The sequence below is a fragment of the Vollenhovia emeryi genome, unplaced genomic scaffold (assembly GCF_000949405.1).
Source record: "Vollenhovia emeryi isolate VEMERY1.0 unplaced genomic scaffold, V.emery_V1.0 DF939129.1, whole genome shotgun sequence".
NCBI classification, from domain to species: domain Eukaryota; kingdom Metazoa; phylum Arthropoda; class Insecta; order Hymenoptera; family Formicidae; genus Vollenhovia; species Vollenhovia emeryi.
The window spans coordinates 78,030-99,021 of NW_011967237.1; the positions used below are offsets into that span (position 1 = coordinate 78,030).

General features: G+C 41.9%; 1 protein-coding gene across 1 annotated transcript in view; it reads right to left on the reverse strand.

Annotated features, from left to right (window-relative positions):
• LOC105568493 (transmembrane and TPR repeat-containing protein CG4341) overlaps window positions 1-20,992 on the reverse strand; it is a 255,869-nt gene that overhangs the window by 37,919 nt on the left and 196,958 nt on the right. Inside the window, exon 6 of the mRNA XM_012024205.1 lies at window positions 8,286-8,371. Coding sequence (XP_011879595.1) covers window positions 8,286-8,371 — 86 coding nt within the window. The remainder of the gene's footprint in view (window positions 1-8,285; window positions 8,372-20,992) is intronic.

Consider the following 20,992-nt stretch of genomic DNA (forward strand, 5'->3'; position numbering starts at 1 on the left):
CGTTACAACAATAAAATAAGATAAAACAAGATAAATAAGATAATAAGATAATATGCCCACTGGGCATTAGTGGGCACTGGTGTACAAGATGTCGGTCAGCGGTTCCCCCTCGGCATAAACGTTATCCCTGGTCCGCAATCTCGCTTGTAAGCCGTAAGCCTTAAGCCGTAAGAAATTAACCAATCACATGCATTCATTCCCCTCACTCTCACCTATGATTGGTTAATTTCTTACGGCTCAAGGGTTACAGCTTACTTAAAGCAAGATCGTGGACCAGGGGTTGCACACCATTACGAGACTCTAACGTTTCTCGTTGGTTCGACATTTTTGTCGATGCGATTCGATTTTCGCCAAAGTCAGACATCGCGACGCGACGAAGCCGCTTTCGTGTCGGGGGTGGGGGAAGAATTTTGCAGCTAATCCAGAAACGGCTTTTGTGGCGAGTGATCGCGAACACGGGATTTCGCTGTACACGTATCCGTTGAAATTACGCGGAGATTTATAGACAGAGGCGCGCGCGCGCGTCCCGGAGAGGCTTTTCTAATAATACACCAACTAAAATTGCAGCCGTCCGGTTAACCTACTTGCCGAGTATTTCCGATGCGCCGGCTGGTTCCTACACCGCGTCTGTAATGAATCGTTACGTAGCTTTCGGGTTGCCGGTTGCCGTCGATTCGCGAAGACTCGGGGGCCCGGCAGAGCTCGCCCCGTATAACCGATGCACCCATTTGCGAACCCACCCGATAGATTACGCGGACAGGCATTGTAGGAACTTCTGATAATAACACGCGATTTATGGGCAATCTGCTCGCGAAATACGAGTGCTCCGACACGACATTTGTCGTTTATCGCCCCCGTATCGAAAGACGTTCCCCTTTCGACGCGACCGCCGATCACGAGTAAATCTCACACTGACGAATATACATTGATGTATTTATTAACGCGCGTTACACGCGATTACCCCGCGCTATACGTATTTTCTACCGCGGAAAATAAAAATATTTGCCGAATTTGTGACTATTTACTTTTATTTCATGAAAATTGCTATTTTATTGTAAAATTAGGTAACATCCAATGAAATTACGCAAGCACTTTGATTTGTATAAACGGACGCAGTCGTTGTACACTGCGTTTAATCATCGAGTTGGAAAAATAAGCTATTTCTATAATGCGTACTACAAAGAGCAATTATAATTCGTTATTTGATTTGACAAAGTTTGAAATGTTGCGTATCATTGTCATACTGTAAAACCATTATTATTATCTCGCATAAACATAATTAGGAAATGTAATGCAAAGCGTAATAACGCAAATAAATGTTACAGAAGCCAATGACTAATATTAATTGGAGCGATCATTATTTCGCGGTTTATATGACTTCACAACCTGACGAGATTGTGCCGGGTTTATTTCACTGTGAAATCGTTAAACCTGATTAATCAAAGTTAATCAATTATTTAAGATACACCATTGTAAATTTAATATTACTAAAACTGATTAACGCGCGCGCGCGCTTTGATTAATCGATCATTTGGTTAGTAGAAATTCTCGCCACACTATCAAATTAAAATGATTAAAAGTGATTAGTGAAGGCTCGTATAACGCTACGGTATGAAAGCTCGTAATGCGGCATTGTTAAATTAAAATCAGCGACCGCAAGTTAAACCTATTTCGCGAGTCTCCGTGAGCCGGGGCGGATGTATCATTTAACATTGCGGGGAAGTGCTTTGCGCGTCCGAGGGTTAATTGTGAAAGTAAAGCAGAGACGTCTAACTACACCTCTCCGCCTTCTGTCTACGCAGTTCTTGCCCCGTGATTCTCCGGGCGCTCTCGGGGAACTTGGCCGCTTTAATTGAGTCGCCCGCATTTCGCGAGCGAGCGTTTCGCGCACGTGTTGTAGACAAGGGGGCATTTCCGGAAGTTCACCCCTCGCGAGGAGTCTTTCACACGTGACGCGCTCGCTCGTGGCAAACTGCATTAACGCGAGGAGGGAGGGGGGGACCAGGTATCTTCTTTCCTCTTTCTCTCTCACTCTCTGCTCTTTCTTTTTTATCGCTAATCTCGCATTTTTTCGAGCCATAAATGAGCGGAGATGCTCCCGCGAGATTTACGAGCGCGGCCGTTTGTTGGATTATAGATGGCCTGTATTCCGAACTTGTGTTGCCGCGCGCGCAACAACAAGTCGCGGTTGGCTCATAAAATCTCGGCGAAAAGAGGCGCGCGTTATTCGTCACTCGAAAACTGCCGTAAAAGTTGCGCGTGGCGTATCCTCAGTTGTGCATTCTGTAAATACAATCTGTGAAATAGGGACCCTCTATCTTTCTAAACTCTGCCGCCCTCTCTCTCGTCCCGTATCGATCGGTGTGCGAAAAAAAGCACGTTCATGAGTCTCTATTGTGGATTAAAAAGGAATTAAATTAGCTTCCACCGTTAATTAGTTAATATTAAATAGAGCGGGGGCTGTTAACTAAATTCTATTCATTCTTGAGCGACGAAGTCTCCGAAGTATTTTGCATGACGCCGCCATCGTGGACGAATGTTAAAAGGGAAGGACTTCTTAAACATTCCTTGTGCTCTTTCGCTTCCGGCCCGCCGTCGTCGGGATCGAGTTTAACTTCGCTAATATACTTTTGCGCCCCGCTGCATAGAAGCGAGATGTATCCGCGTTTCAGTAATCGGCTGAACTTCCACGACAAGCGAGTGAACTTCGAATGAATAAAGTTTGCGGACCGGGGAAAAAGTAGACCGCGCCGCTTCTTTCCCTTTGTTTTCGCGGAGCCGTTGATTAATCGATGATAATACGTCGACTTTAGCGTCGACTAACTTAAGAAATAGCCCTTAAGTGGCGGCGGTGCTAGCAGCATGAAACTTATCCTTCGGAAAATGCCGGATTAATTGGCATTTTGCTCGTGGCACCTAATACGAGAATAAACGCGTGCAGATCAGATTTATATAATCTTTTGAATAATTTTAATAACTCTGATAAATTAATGTAATACGCGTATAATTAATAAATGTATATTACATTTGTGTATGTTGATGTTCGATTTGTCGCTGCCAAATTAAAATTTGTTTAAAGCGAGAACGGGCTTTTCCATTAATCCACCTTTTGGAATAATACGTTTCAGTTTTTTTACACCTATTCTGTACTGTGCAAGATATGAAAATCTGCGCGCGCTTCCTCTGACGAAACAATTGCGAAATACCGTTTAATATTATGTAAGCTATTCCGCGTTTAAGATAATTGGACTTCTAATTTATTTAATGAGATTTTGCCAGCTTTTTATTCCCAACGGCGAAATTAGCCAGCGGCCTTATAAAATTAAACATTCTAATGCATGTAGATGCAATTGCGGTCGTTTCCCTGGAGGAGCTTTACGTGTGAGCAAGCTTTTTAGTTTCCCCGTGCGATAATCGTCAAAAATTTCTAGTACAATGCCCTTTCCATTTCCATTCTCGCACACTACGCGTATAACCATATACGCGGTTTAATATCTCACGATAAATTTAAACCGCGTGTTTATTTAATTGCTCCTTGCGGTTTAATTAAATTTCAGCGCTCAATAAAAAGTCCCGGATAATCCTCGCACAAAAGAGGCGGATTTCCATCCATATTTTTCAGCTATTCTTATCTTTATTCATGAAAAAGAAAATAATGGCCCGTGTAATCAGAGTAATCGGATTTCGTCGTATTTTTGTTTAATAATAAGACTAATAATATTCATCTCTTAATGATTCTATGAGATGTTTAAAGTTAACTAAACCGATGTGCGACTTCGGGTATACAATAGCCTCGAAACGAATCTCATAAATGATGCTTCCTTTACGATATAAACGCTTTCTACACAAGTCTTCAAAGCCACAGCGTCAATAATTCCAGATACTTTCAACGTATCGAGGTCAAAGTCCGCCATTTTCGTTCTAAATGTTCAGCCTCGAGAAATAAAAATTTTATAAGAAACTTTACACAAGGTGACTGCTCTAAGATCTCGATAAAGATCAAAGCTTTTTACAGCAGAACAAGCATAGGTACGAATAGACTCGGACCTTCGATATTCGGGATAGCTGCGGATATCGGTAGAGGTTTTTTTTTAATTCTAACGAAACAATCTTATTATGATAGTAGTTTTAGGAATATAATTAATTTTGGATATCTTAAAATCCCATTCTGGCGCTTAGTTTGTTATTAAAAACTGCGACTTGGCACATTATTGTAAAAAAATCGCGGAATTTCACGACTACGTTAAAATATTTGTTAAATGCTTCTTTCTAACTGAATGATATTGCCCGCGTGCTTTCGCAAGTTCGTACTCGGTAATAAATTTCGATCTTGTGGTGTAAGGTATCGCGTTTTGAGCCGACAATATAGTCGGGTCGATGCGTTAGTAAACTTCCCCGGCAACTTTTAAGCTTGTTTAAAGTGCCAACTTTTATCGGCCATTACTCATATCGAAAGGGCGGTTTTAACTGATTAGTTCGATCAGATTAGAGCTATCAGAATCGATAGACGATAAATATCCGCGATGTATAACGCCCGAAATAAAAGTACGAAGGCTGATCGATCAGTTAAATCTCTTACAGCGCGCGTCACCCTTACGGAAAAAAGCACTCAAGTTTTCAGTGTTAACACCCGATTGTCCGAATTTACTCTCAAATTTGGGTGTAAATATTTAAATCCGGGTGCTTGCGCCCAAATTTGAGAGTAAATTCGGACAATCGAGTGTTAACACTCAAGACTTGAGTGCTTTTTTCCGTAAGGGCAAAGCGATACTGGGTTGTGATGTCCAGTATCTCGATGTCTGGTGTATATGCGTGCAAAAGAATATTCGTAATATAATTTTTAACGCCGAAAGATCGTCTTCCGATCGAAATTCAATAAACATTTCAAGACCTGTGTATGTACGTAGAGAGTAAGGCCAAAAAATGGACAGACAGTTTGAAAAATACATTAACCTATATATATGAAGATTATGTAGAACAATGTAGAGCGTATATGAGCGTGAAATAAAATAAATTTACTTTATTTCAATGTTATATATTTTTATCGCAAAATATCTTTTGTAAAAACGGAAATTTTATTTATCAATCAATTTTCATAGTGTCGCATCCATCTGCTGTGTGTGTGCACATGTGTTTATACGCACGTCAATATATCGAGTAAAGACGTGATTACATTAATATTCATTCATCGATGTCTGAGCGTTCAAAAATGTTGAAGTAGAGAAAAGTAAAATTGAAATGGGGGAAGGAGGGGAGAAAGCGAGGGAGGGGGGGAGGGGGGAGAGAGAGAGAGAGAGAGAGAGAGAGAGAGAGAGAGAGAGAGAGAGAGAGAGTCAATATCGTCAACTGGTAACTCGGTCATCATTTGTTTATTGTTTGCATTGTTGTTCGGTCAACACAGAAACCGCAAATGCGGGCTGCCAAATGCGGGCGATATATAGGTAACTTTGCAAACACTGTCGCAACTTTCGTTTTCACATGCAAGAACACATCGAGCGCGACAAACAATTTAGGAAAACTTGTTAATATTTGGCTAGAATGTCCGCGACCACGTCGGCTAATAAATGCAATGTGTATATAAATTTATCCGTTTGTCTCTGTCGATCTTTCAAAAGTGACGGGTCGAGAACGCATTAAATGGGAATTAAAAAATTTGGAACGCACTCTATAAAGGTCAATCGGCGCATTATCGCTGAATACAGTTATAAGTATAACACTGAATTATTCGTAAATGTAACTGTAATCAGCGAATATTCACTGTTTTCAGTGATAATCCACTGATTGACTTTCAGAGAGTAATTGTCGAATAATCACATATTCGAAATTAATTAAAGAGATCTATAAAATCATGAGAATGCTAAATGAAATAATTCACGTTTGACCTGTACTTTCGTCCACATGTTATCTAAAAAAATATATTGCAAAGAGATCTTTCACGAGATAAATTTTTTAGAAATAATGTAACGCGTGTGCTCATATAAATGAGGCTAAAAGTTTTATGGCGGTGATTAGTTATTTAGAGAGACGGCCGTCCCTCGCAAGCGTTACCTTCCGGTTTAAAAATGAAACGTGTTAATATATAAGAACGACATCCGCGAAATTGCGCGCATTTCACATTTACTTCCGTTTCCTTTCCCGGCTATGATGTATAAGCCTCGCGAATTCGATCGCGCTCGCACGGATCATTTCACCGCGTTCCGGGTGAGAAACGCACCGATTGGGAAACGGGTGTGCGCCGTAAAGAACCAACGGGATCGAATTGCGCGAAAAAGTGTCCCCTTCGTAACGAATTATTGTAATTCTGCGCCGGTCAAAGTAAATCGTCGCGCGGCGCGGCTCGTATGCGCGGTATCGTGTAACACAAATTCACCGCCGTTTCGCGCCCGCATATCTCCCCGATGCGGTAAATATTCGTTTTCCCGGCATTTGCCGAAGCTCATTGCGCATGCAAACCGTCCGCGTATAAATTTATACAAAATTATATCTCCCTTTGAACGTGTCGCTCGGATTTACGCGGCGTATGTGTGCACGTGTGTTGTGCTTGCGCGTTATTCTTTGTTTGCAACGCCAATACTTTTCTCGATGCGCATCTGATAAATCCGACGTGACATTAATCTGTCGCACGGTACGTACGCTGGATGTTAAAATTTTGCCGGGCAAGATTTTTCAGATGTTTTTACAAATTTAAAAATGACTTTTTTTTATTGGAAAATCCAGGTGCCAATGTTTTTCATTATTAGCAAGCGCCCGGAATGCAATTAAATAAAGTTTTATTGTCCGCTCGGGTTCCAGCGGGGATGTTATGCAAAATTTATATACATATATCTATTTATTATATGTAAATATTTTCAATCATTAAAATAAGCCAAAAAAAAATATTTAGCTCAATATTGAAACGCACACCCTCGGAAAGGACTTCTGTCACCGAGACAAAAAATATTCTTGACCCACTTATATTTCTCGCAACTTCATTTGGTATAAAAATAAGACATTATCACAATAAAATCAATAATTCTCATTCTCCTCTATCGAAACGATTGACTTACTATATTGAGACGAGAGTAAGTTATATAAATGTAAGACACGGTCTTTAAAAATTTAGCAGGCATATAGATAACATTTGAAGCAAACACATAGAAAATCGATTTACCAATGAACGTTCTTAAGATAAAAATATTCCTTTCTCTGTAACAAATATGATTGGCGCTCTATCGATCCTATTTTAAAATACACTGAAGTGTAATAGCATCGGATTCGGAAATTTCTGTGGGTGCGGTGTCCGAAGTTTCCATCGCAAAAAGATATTGACTCTAAATAGATTCAAGCTCCCGCCGTTAAAATTAATGTTTACGAGACACCTAAGGCGTCGAAATGTAATCTGCATTCGGTGCTCCGTTTCACGCTGCAGATGCGCCCACAGTGCACAATTGCGCTTTCCGGATAGTGCCGATATCGCCCTTTACGGAGGAAAAACATCTGGGGGCTGGAAACCCACGGAATGGCACGTGAAGGAGCCATAAAATCGATATCGTAACGCGACAAACTATCTCGCGCGATAACGAACCGCTCCCACGTCGGCCGGAGTAAATCGCGGATCCTACATACTGTAGCGAGGATGTACGTGTAACAAACGAGCCGCTCATCTTTCTCCTTCCTCGCTTTCTTCCCTTTTTGCCTCCTACGGGTCCGCTTCGATGTGCGCCGCGCCCGCAAGTCTAAAGCCGTAAAGACTGGGGGGTCTCCCGGGTAAAAGGCGGCTCGTTAAGGACGCGAGCCGATCTCTCAGCTTCTAGCAGTAAGCACGGATGTATGCGTGGACCCAAGGGGGCCGCTCAAGAAGTGAGGCAAGCCGGGGAAATGGCGGTGTGATAATACGTGTGTCTATGGTACGTCTAAAGATTATTGTATTGATCAAAGAGACGGCCGAAACGCGCGACGGCGAGGCGAGAAAAGTTGGTTGGAGAATAAGCGTCTTATTGGCTACAAATAGCACACCGAGAGATCGATAAATATATCGGATAAAATGGATGACAGTCGCGACCGCCCGCGTCTTCATTTTCCGCAAAAGTATTACTCGCGTGTATAAAGGGACCGCTTATTTTTCCGTGGCTTTAGGGATTCTTTCGACGGTCGATCAGCGGTAACGCTTACGTCAAGTAAACGTTAACCGCGCTCAAATATCAAGCTGTTCGAATGACCACAGGACCCCGAAGGTTTGGCTAATGAAGCCAATGAACGTTGCGCGGTCTCTCAAGTCGGAAAAGGGTTGTAATTGAAGGACTTACGAGCTAACGAAGGTCGGAAATGAATGGCTCGTTGATAACTCAAAATCGCCTCGTCGTAATTCTTTCTTCCCTGCTGTAATATGCCCCTGTAACAGAGAAAATGAAGTTCCTTGTTAATACAACTTTTAAACATTTCAATATGAACCGTAATATTTCACGTCGTTCTAATATTCATTTTCATATGGAGAAAAAGAACTTAGTCCAAGGATCGATAAATATATGGAATTAGTAATCGAAATAATGTCACTCTCGACGCTAAGAAAATCATCCGTTAGCGAGGCAAATTGTACTGCGTTTATTACGTTTATATTTCAAGTTTTGAAAGAGAGAAGAGAGAGAGAGAGAGAGAGAGAGAGAGAGAGAGAGAGAGAGAGAGAGAGAGGAGGGGGGCAGGTATATATATACCTCTTCGATATAATATCAAAATGTCAAACGTCATGAGAAGAAAGGAAAAGTTTTCCGTCTCTTAGACAGTGAGCGATTAATCTTCTCTCGAAGGACGTCACTTTCAGAAACGATATAAAAATATTACTTGTCAAGGCGATGACTTATCGCACGTGTGGTCGCCCGGTTCTACGCGGTGGGATTAAATTGCGAGCGCAATAAGCGCGATTCGTAATACCCGTGTACGCGGGGTTGGGGAGGGGGGGGGGAGGGGCACTCTTTCGCGAAGCTACATATTTTAGAAAGGACCCACCGCTTCGGCGTCGCGGTGATTAATCTTCCGGCGTAAGTTGTCACTCGAAAAACGATGAAAATATCACTTGTCGACAGGTGAAGTATAGTCGACCGGCTGGTAGACGACTCGCGCAAGCACTGCCGCTGATATATTTTTCTCGTCGCGCGTTATCGAAATCGGACCGGACGATATGGCGCGCAGTTATTTTTCTTACCTCGCGTGTTGCGTTATTTTTCTTACTTTCCGACTCGGGAGATCAGAGCCGAGCGGAATTTTGCACGAGAGAGACCATGTCGGGTTTTGGAAAATATTTACGCTTCTCGCGTATACCCGGGCGTCGCCTCATATTTTTCAAATTGCTATGCCGAAACGGGATTACAATCTACATATGTTATTTAGGCGGGTATCTATTTTCGGATAGAGATAAAAGGGTGACAAACAGACGCGCCCGCGCACGCATCTAGGATGATTTATTATGGAGATTGTTCATAAAGATTCGCGCTTCAAAATCTCGACCACGCGAACTTTTCTAACGAAGCGCGTTGCGTTTACAATTTGAATTGGCTCGTAAATTACTGAGTGAACAAAGTTTGCTGTGCATTCCGCTCCGGTGCATTTCTGCACCTCACGCGAGAGACTATACGCTGCCTTTTTCACCAGCCTCGTTAATGTCGTCGAGATATAAATTAACGTCAGCAAATTCTCTGACAGTCGCCGAATCTTTACGGGTTAATAATTACTGGAAAATCTTCCAGTCTATGCCGAGGCATTTGTGAGATTCCTTCCTCTCTCCTCAGAAGCGACTAATTTGTTATCAAAATTACGGATGCATTTAGCGCGCAAACCAAACCGTCGCGCGTCGACGTAGCGTTGAAAAAATTATACTAATGAGGCGCTTTGTGAGCCTGCGACGAGCGACGAGCTTGAAAAAAGAAAAGTGAAAATGAACGGACGAAGAGGAGGACGGGATGGAACGGGATATTTCCTTTCCTGGCGCGCGAACCGGCAGGATGAAGAGAATCCTTGTTCGTTAACGAGCCGCTACTCTGCGTTCGTTAACTTTCAACAAGACGAAGACTCTTGCGTATACATATACATCCGTCACTTTGCCAGCTCCTTCTCTTGTAACAATCTCCAGTTTGCGCCAATTTGCAATTATACCCGTATTCTGTTTAATTTGTTATTCAACTCTCGGTCCGTTTACCGACCGTGCACCGCGGCGATTTAGTAAATCTTTCCCAAGCAAATGCAAATTTGTAAATCATATCGCAAACGTATAGCAGGGAATCGCAGCAGAAGCTGTGAGCAGAGCTGACGTGAAAGGCTAAGGTGTCGTTCTCCGATAGAACGGGCTACGTTGAAAAATAATTCCTGAAAAGGTTTGAGATTGTTTTAAGACCGTCCTGTATAGTAAATAACGAAATTCCTCTTTCGAGTCCTTAAAGCGTTTCAAATGATTCCTGAAATGTTTTAACATTGTTTTCAGACCGCCATGTCTAGAAAATAAAGAAATTCCTTCGAGTCCTTAAACGTTTCAAATAATTCCTGAAATGCTTTAAGATTGTTTTCAGACCGCTATGTACAGAAAATAACGAAATTCTTCTTTCGAGTCCTTAAGCATTTCAAATAATTCCTGAAATGTTTCAAGATTATTTTCAGACCGCCGTGCATAGAAAATAACGAAATTCCCTTTTCGAGTCCTTAAACGTTTCAAATAATTCCTGGAATGTTTTAAGATGAGTTTTCAGACCGTTGTGTATAAAAAATAACGAATTTCCTCTTTCGAGTCCTTTAACGTTTCTTAAGTAATAACTTCGCTTTCCATCGAAAAAAAAATCAGCGAAAATATCTCACCGGCCGTCAAGGTATAAAATTTTCTGCCTAATCCCTGCCGCTGTTGTTCGATCGACAGTTACCAGCTGGACGTGCAGCTGAAGCACGGGCCAATTTACACAGACGGTCGTGCCAGGGAACGAAAAGACAAATCGCGCGCGTAATTCCCCGCTGTCGTTCGTTTAAAACGCGAAACTTAATAAAGCGACGTGGCGTGTCAAATGCTGTTACTGTCAAGCCCGCGCGCACGGCAGCTCCGTGGCAGTTTGAACGGGAACACGCGTGGTTCATCGCCGAAAATAAATAAACCGCAACTGTTCGTTGAAATCACACGGATAAAGGTAATTATACAAATTGCCTGGAGTTCTAACGAGCAATCGGTTTTATGAGAGTTAATATAGGAACGATTATATTTTGTATTGGCCACTTTCGATAACAAAGCGTTGGGCAACTCTCTCGCCGGGAAATTTCGCTTGCATTTTTCTTGTCGCAATGAGACGCGGGAAGGAGAGGAAGGAAGGGAGAAAAGAAAACGGTATAGGTGATGCCAAATACGTAGGAACAGCCGCTGAATATCTGGCCGTTCGTGCGGCGCGGCGGGCCAATAAAATAGAAACATTCGTAAAACGTTTGGCATAATGTTAGGCGAATATGCCAATAAAAGCTCGGCGAGGAACGTCGAAAAGTTGCTTCGGTTATCGCGATTCACGAAGCGCGAGAATGTACGGAAAGATTTCGCGAGAAGTTTTTTTTTTCAAATTGAACACAAATAACTGATCACGATCGTCGAGTGCAGTTTAACGCCGTCTACTGTGACGTAGACTCTCGCCAGTCTGCATAAATGGAAACGGTAAAACGATTAATTTTAGCAGGGATTTTATATTCATTACTTTAAATTTGTTTCATTATCCAATTACGCAACGTAACAATTGAAAATTTTATGAGAGCTCTCAGGAGTAAATTCTCATTTCTAATTTAGATGTTTTCTATGACGAATTACGTAAAAGTATTTTAAATAGCTGCTAATCTTATTGTCGATACTAAATCTTCTACTTGCGGTACGATCTAATGCTGTTTAGCGTCAGATCGTAACAATTTGACGTTCACGAGCTCTTTCTTAGTTTTAACATGTTAGGTGATAGACTTATATTTATCACCCGCGACAGTTTGTCCAGGTAACCTAAATTAATCGTATGTTTATATTAAGAACTCCTTTTATAAAATCTATTCTCCGAACGTCATTCGCCGTGCGATCTCGTAGTGTCTCCATCAAACGATATATCGGAGATATATCGTTGACCCTTTAAAATAGCGACGCTCCAGTTATCTATTTAAAACCTTACCTTCTGCACAATTGGAATCGATGTGATTTTCCCGCGTTTCCGTCAATTTATTGTTAGAAAGTTTTAAATCACGATACCGATTTATACGAGGGGTAAACCACTAACCAAAATCATGTACACCACTGCCCGCTAATGCCCAGTGGGCATTACTTTATTCATATTTTATCTTTTTGGAGTAGCTTTTCGTCGCCAGTGGTAATCAACCAAAGAAAGTTTTTTTAAAAAATGGGCCAAACTGGCAAAATTGATGTTTATTTTAGTCACGACGTTTCGACCCCTTTATCGGGTCCCTTTCAAGTACAATCTAAAGTTGACTGAACATTTTAATTTATGCCGAAACATTCAGTCAACGTTCAGTTAACTTTAGATTGTACTTAAAAAGGACCCGATAAAGGGGTCAAAACGTCATGACTGAAACAAACATCAATTTTGACAGTTTGGTCGATGTAAAAAAAAATTCCCCTTGGCTTATTTCATCTTATTTATCTGGTTTCATCTTATTGTATCTTGTTTTATCTTTATAATGCCCCAGCAAGGCCTAATGTTCAAACTAATGCCCACAAAATGCCTAGTGATGCCCAATAATGCAGCAAACCTGTGCGCCACAGTGCAACCCCTCGGCGGTTTACCCCTCGGATTTATATATGAATCAATTGTAGGAGTCACGTAGAAATAAATGCCGCTATTAAAATGCGGGCCGAGTGGCGCGGAATAAAGCAAGCGGGCAAACGGACGAGTGAGCAAGTTTGTAATTTCATTAAAGTATTCGGATGTTTACATCTCCTACCTACCTATTTACACCCGACGTTTCATCGATCAGACTGTGTCCCGGCTAACTAAATTTAACCAAACTTAACTCATACAACTTTACCTCAATGATAGCGATCGCGTTTGTTCCCCCGCAGACCGTTTAATAACGGCGTGCGAAAAATTTTGCAGACCCGGGGATTTAAGTCCGGCATAAAAATATGTAAAGTATATACGTAATTACGCGCGGGCGCGGATTGCCGGCGAGAAAGAAAAGGGAAGAAAATTCTCATTAGTATTAAATTGTATTTCAGATTGTTCCCGCGTAATTAAGCGGATAATTAGAGGTAAAAATCGATAGAGCGAGTGGCGAAAGCTTTTATCATAATAACGAGGAATGCGTTACGATGACTATACATATGTATACGGCGCGGCGCGCATTATTATAATTTGTCGTCGCTAGAAAAAGCGGAGCCCGCAATCTTTCCCGGGAATAATGCAAATATCGTGCGCGCGGGCGGGGGCAAAAAAATGCTTATAAAAAATACATCGCCTCTGGTCTCTATATTTCGACGTGTGCACGCGCGCATTCGCAAAAATGCCCCCCCCCCCCCGATATTAAATTTTCAACGGAGAGCCTCGTTGACCGCTGCCGATATTTGAAAAATCGCCGCTATTTGCAGTTACGCACTTTAATGCGCCGCTGATTTCTTGCGCGCGTGTTTCGCGGCTGCGCGCAAAACTGCGGTCAACATAAATCACGGCGCTTCGCCTCGCGCGTTTCCGCGTTTAATTATGCATCTCGTTGCAATGTGATAATGCGCGCGATGCATGCGCCTAAAAAGTTGATTGCAGGCGTAAGCGTATGGAAAAACGTCGCGCAACGTACAAAAACTTAATAATCTCGCCAACAAATTGTCCGCGTCATTTTTACGCATATATGGCGATTTATTTGAAGCGCCGCATTAACGGCCGCGCCATGGTAATAATTATCCATCGCCATTTTTAGAGCTCAACGTCCTTCCCGTTGGAGCAGTCGCGCTTTTCCAATAGCGAATTCGATTGCTCGCATTAGTGCGCGCTCTCAGTATTTCAAGAGGTATTTAAGACGATCCTTAAATATAAGAATTGACCGTAAACAAGCCCTGATATACACTCGGCGCGCACTGGTGCAAGCGAATTGAATTCGCTATATGGTAAATCGAGCGTTTTTGCTCGTTTCGGGCCCCTTTGTCGCGCCGCGTTGTTGAAATCTCGAAAATTTCACTTAAAACACCATCGGAGCCTTAATGCCGTCCGTTTCAAGACAGATTGAAACGGAAATCAGTCATAAGTCACACCATCTCGTGATTGTGAATCTAATCTGCAAGTCTCTCCCCCCCCTCCCCCCTTTAAAACATCATCAGCCTCGCGGTGCCGCACTTTCGCCCGTCACTCGACTTCAATTTCCGCGTAAAAAGTCTCGTGACGAAACGGTCATCTGGCGAAAGCAGCGAAAGGGCGAAAGAAAGGGAGGAAAAAAGGAAGACAAAACAGCCCCTCCGCGACTTATCGGGCGCGCGATGCCGGAACGGGGGCGGATGTCGTCGCGGCGTCGATAGCGCGGGGTGTTAATCGCCGATCGCAAAACGCCAGCCGCGACGGGGTGGTTGAACGAGGCAAGGGGGGAGGATGAGGGGTTAGTAGAAGGTGCGATAAACCGCGCGGTCGGCTTATGGATTTCGCAGTGGCGACGATCGATAGTGCCTGAATTGCAGTCGGAATAAAAACGGCAATAAAGGCACGAAACGCGCGGCGGCAGCGGCAGCGGCGGCGGCGGCGGCGGCCGTCGCGATGGCGGCCGATCCGTGATCAGAGGCGAAGCTGATATAGCGCCGTTATCGCGATCTACGCCGAAGTTTAACTAGTATTTGTTTCGTTTTGCGTCGAGCCTAGAGATACTCTAGGCGGAAATTGACTAAAGTAGGTCCTCGTTTTGACTGGGTCCGCCATATTTCCTCGAAACCAGAAGCGCGCTATATTCAATAAACTAAATTAAAGCTTTTATTGATTTGGCCACTTCGCCCTGCACGGTGAGAATTTTCTCTCAAAATTTATCAAGAAAATTATGTAACCGCGGGGCAACATACGCGCAACATTTTGAAGAATTTTATGACAGTTGTGTGAAATTTTACCACACATTTTATTAGTAAAATGTATACTAAGTATAATTACTAGTGAAATGTATGGTAAAATTTCTAAGTCACATATACTTTTCAGGATAAATTTTAAAAGAAAATTCTCTCCGTGTACCCACACATACGCCGCTGGATTTGGACCAAAGACATGGCGCAGTACCACGTAAAGAATAATAATAATACAGTACAATAGTAATACATAATAATAATACAGTAATTACTGTATAAATTACTGACGTACAGTGCTTTCCTGCTAATTATCTCGTTACTTTTCCGTAAAGGGGAGCGAGCGTAGTACTACGATCTAAGCCGTATTATCTAACTATTATTAAATTAATCCCGTGCAACGGTCGTTTGTCGCGCCGTTGCGTCAATGCGGCAGGGTTTCATTGCCGATGGCATTCGTTGTCGTCCCGTCACCGCACACGCGCGCGCGCTCTCTCGCGCATATACGTGTGCACGCGTGTACACACGCCGAGGAGCACGGCCGTCTTTGCCGTCCATCGGAATTTCCCGTGCCGCGCAAATTTCGCGTATCAAATTATTGCGGGGGAAACGCGCGCGCACGGCTACGGTCGGGCATACCTGCCCGAGGTATACGCGCCGTCGAATTACATCGCCAAATTTACGTCGTTCCCCGCCGGAATTCCTGTGATAACGGGGGCCCTTGATCTCGTCGATGTCAGTCGGGTCGTAACTTCGGAACGAAAAAAAAGAGAGAGAGAGAGAGAGAGAAAAAAACCCCCGGCAAATCGCGGCTGCTTATTCGCAATTGTCGCCTCTCGCCGGCCGCATTTCCCGGCCGGCATCAATTCTGCCGCGCTCGCCAGAATGCATTTATCGCGCAATGGCGCGCGGGCAACGACGACGACGACGGCGACGGCCGTCACCGCCATTGTCACCGTCGTCACTGTCATCATCGACGTTGCCCGTTGCACCGAATTGCTCGATCGACTGCCGCCATTGTCACGGCGGGGAGCCGTGTGTGTGCGCGCGGGCCCGGCATATTCGTGTCCGTCCGATGGTCGCCGGTGGTTATCTCCGGCGGTCATACGCGCCGGACTTTTCCAAGTCGAAATCAGAGCCGCGGATTTTCAGCCGTACACGGCGACCCTAAAATCCGCAAGTGCAAATACGAGAGAAATCGCCGTAAAACAAACGTTGCGAGGCATCGATAGTGCGAACGTGCGCTTTATCCCCCGCTTTCCGTAGAGAATTCTAACGGGGGAGGAAAAAAAAATGAATACGGAGCGTGTAAATATATGTATTGTATGTGTTCGGGAAGAAGAGAGGACGATAGCGAAAAAAGCTTCTGGAATCCATGGAATATACTGCTCTCGCAATATATACGTGTACGCGGACACGGGATGAAGTTTTTGTTAAATTAAAAAAGGAAGCGTGTTTTTCAGCGAACAACCAACAGCACGCGCATGTGTATTTTCCATTTGCAGTTCCCTTCGACGAAACTTTATCTTTGCAATTTCGCACGTGTCTGCATAATCCTCCTTAAGGGATATTTACGTTCTTAAAGAACGCCGCCGTAAAGCGATCGTTGATGTGATCAGCCGATGCTCCGAGAGATCGGCCTGCCTCTCCGTTCTCCCGACCTTTACGTCTCGGACGCGTTTACTCTTATTACTCTGGAAGATTGGCCGTAGCGCGAACGAGAGGACGGCCTGTTGCGACCGCATCGCCGGTAATTGAAGCCTTCCTTCCCTTCACGTCGAGGCGCTGCGCCGCACAGGATTCCGTAACGATCGGCGATTTACGACACCCTCGCAGTATTTTAACGATCGGCTTTTAAGGGCTGGAAATAGAGAAAGAAAGGGAGACCGTATACTCGGCGAGCCCTTTCGCGAGCGAGGCGTCGCGCAAACAGAGGACGACGCCAGGCGGCGGGACATAAATCGCAAGGGACTCGGCGCAATTTTATGTACTCTGCCTCGTAAAAAAGAATTTATAACGATTTTATGCGGCGCGAGTGGGCGGGCGAGCATGCGCCGCGCCGGTGCCGTCCTATCGGCGATTTCGAGAGAATTTATGTTTATTAATTGTTTATCGGATCGGGAGGCCGAGAAAACGGCCGGCTTCTATGTGCAGAATGTCACGGGAAGGGAAAATACGGGGGTCGCGTCGCTAGACTTGCCAATATTGCCGTTATAATAAGGTGATTTATGTTACAATTTGCTGCAAGATCGCGGCTCTAATATGATCTAAATATTTAGAGCGCGATGAATAACGAATGGCTATGTAAAGTCAACTCCGTTCGTTATCTGCAGTATCGAAAGACAGAGGCTTGTCTTGACGCACGTTTTTTTTTATCAAATTCAACGTTGAAATGTGTATCCGTTTATATTTTCTTCATAAAAATCCTCAATATTAAATTTAATACAGCAATGTCCCCTATTATGAGATACTCTCTAAAAATCAATCGGCGAATTATCACTGGACACAGTGAACAGTCACTGAGTTGCAGTTGTCTTTTTTTTTAAGTTTACCCTCTTGTGGGATCGCCTTTCAACCGTTAGGATATATCAGCGTGATATCTCTAAAGATTCCGTGAAATTCATGCTTCATCTTGATTAAACACTGAATCCAATACTACACAGTTGGAAAATTTGTGTTTTCTTGTTTAAGAAAATGCCGGTTAAAATTTTAGTGTGAAATGTTTAACACATTTATGTGCTAATTTAACATATTGCTCTTGTGTTAATTGACCTCAAATGTAAAATTATTAAAATAACTGAAAAGCAATGTTAAAACAACACAACGTGAACTTATTTTTTAATCTTACACAATACATTCTATATTATTAGTAACAAGATTTATATGTTAAAATTTACAGAATAAAATTGATTTTATTCTATATAACATAAGTGAGAGTGATTTCGAACCGTCATTCGACTTGTTACATCTGTAAAATGTGAACATTACATTTTTAAAAATTTATTTTGTCATTAAAAATATGTTAATGTTACACAAAATTTATTTCAAATTATTTTGAGATTTGCATTTATATTGTATTAAAATATTAACAGAGTATTAGTGTGAGATCATTTAACATATCCATATTATGTTAAATTAACACAAAAATTTGTGTGGATCGTTTGGGACATGTGATATCTGTTAAATTTAACATAAATTTTTCACCTGTGTAGGCGCTTAAACTCCTTCAAGCGTTGAGTTTTTGAAATTTCCCTTAACGAGAAAATATGCGGGACGAAGGCCGGGGGATCGAACCGAGGACCCTACCATTACTAATCACTCGTGTTAGCACAGAGCTCCGCGTCACCCCTGATTTGCAGTTATAAGTATACTACTGAAAATTGCAGTAGTAAATCAGTGACTATTCACTGTATTAAGTTTAACACTTGATCAATATCATTGGTATGTCTTTCACATTGTAGGAGTTCGATAATTTTAACTTCAGATTTATTTTAGATTCCACAGTTTAAATTTATGTTAAATTTACACGTACGTTACATTGGCATCATCTGTTGGTTCCACCATGAATTTATTGCCCTCGGAGTGCAATCTGTTTAATGGAAAACTGATTGTTCGATCGCGTAATCGTTGCGAGAAAAGATTTGTAATTGACTTTAGACGTTGAAAACCTGCTATCTCATATTAGAGTCCTATCTCTTAATAGATGACTTCCCTCTATGTATGTATAATATGTCGTGTTCGATGCTGCAAGACGTTAAGTTAATTATTATGACCGGCGTTCTCAGGCAAGCCCAGTGAACTCTATACATACTGGAATGAGTGATCTATAGTTCTGGCTGTAGCCGAGAGAGAGGTGCGTTGGGTGAATCCTTGTCTCCTTCTAGTACTACCTGATTGGATAATCGCACATAAATGACGCCCTTCTTCTCGTCATTTATATGCGACTATCCAATCAGGTAGTACTAGAAGGAGACAAGGATTCACCCAAACGCACCTCTCTCTCGGCAACAGCCAGAACAATAGATCACTCATTCCAGTATGTATAGAGTTCACTGGGCAAGCCTGACTTCAGCAGCTTCCGAAAGCCAGGAATAACTTGCCGATAGCGCGACGCGTTTGTTATAGTCTTTGCGCAGGTACACGGTCGAATGGAAGTTCCGTATCGAACGCGCTCCTTATGCGAGTTACAAAGTTGCCCGATACCGATCGGAAATTTTTAACGGAAGTTCTAAGTGCAGTCGTACCTTTTCTTCTGCGTTTAGATTATCACCGTGTAATAGTGACGAGTAATGTAATCACAAAAAGCAAGTACATGATTCCTGTGCGATACACTATATACGTGAGGTATCACACTATTGTTACAGCAGGTAAAAAATGTAGACTACTTTTCTAAAAGAAACCAATAATAAAAAAGTCATTATACCGGATCAGACGTGAACAAAATCAACAATTTTATCTTGACGCCCTAAAATATTCATGTTTTACCTTTTTTTTACGAAAAAAGACTGCAAATTTGCAAAATAAATAACATTTCGTATAAGTCTACCAAAATGTATTCCGTTCCTTTACAATGTTTACATATTCGATTTGATATATTCTTTAAAAAAAATCCTTTAAACGATATGACTTATTCACAGGAATATTCGGTCGGTTTTCCGTCTTATATTTTATTTCGTATCGAACGTGTACCTGCACAGTAAAATTTCAGTCTCGATATATCGAATACTCCACAGTTTCATAAAACTAGCTGAATGTCCAGTCCGACAAGATCGGCCTTAGGTTAGTGAAAAAAATCGCTGAGTTATTCCTATAGACAGTAATCGGTGGTAAAAGAAGCAGCGCTGTCAATAAGATACGATAGTCCTTGACGAATATGGCCGAGGAAGCAGCAGGTTTTTCGCAAAGTCGGGGGCTGCTGTTTCTTGTCGCTCCTTGGCAACGTTCCCATGAAAAAAGGCGCTCGAACTTTCAACTCTCGATAGAGTAGGCCGCGACAGAAATCGGTCACATATGTGGCAGGACTTTGATCCGAAAATATCAAAAGAATTTTTTAATATTTAATATAAAATTTCCGTGTAAAGCGTCTAAACAGTTTCGCACAAAATATGACAACTAACGAGATATTTGCAGCAGGGATAAAATTTCAAAGTGTTAAACTAGCACGTTTAGCAAATTAACGCAACGCACAATTTTATTTTCTTGATTTTTTAATGTAAGTATATTTTCAGGAATAATTATCTATTTAAAATAATAGCGATTTAACCTTGTTTTATACTACTTTTCTGCCTGAAGTTTCGAAAAGATTTCTAATAAAAAGCAATTCGCTTAACTGAAAATAAACGATCAAAAAAGCTGCAAATATATATATATATATATATATATAGAAACGATAACAAATAGACTATTGTATCTCTTAGAAGGAATTAAATTCCTTAGAAATGGATTTTCGATAAGAAGAATGGCGCCGTAATTAATTGAAAGATCGTCAAAAGGGAAATAACTGATATGTGTTATGAGATTGTATCAACTATTTTTAAATTAAACGAATGATGTATACGTCGACGTGCGATGATGCGAAAGATAAAGACCGATTGAACGTATCGATTATTGACATTTTTCCTCATACTTCCAATTTTACTGAACATGTTCGACATGGAGTTTATAGCTGTAACGGCAAAGTTTTGATTCGTGGTAGCAATATATCGTACATGTAATCTCGGTAAATCTAAAACTCGGCTCCTGGTATTGGAATTCTATTTAAGCGTCCGGGAACATATTTCCAACTATGTAATTAACAAGCATTATGCTTAAAAATAAAAGCTGCATGAAAAACTTTCGCAATAGTTTTAGTCTACAGCAAATATTAATTATAAAATTCCTCATTAATTCACAGATCGCTGAAATTTTTTTGCACGGAATTCATCGAAAATATCTGAGGTATTAAATAATATTAATATCATTTGTGAAATTAATATTTCACGT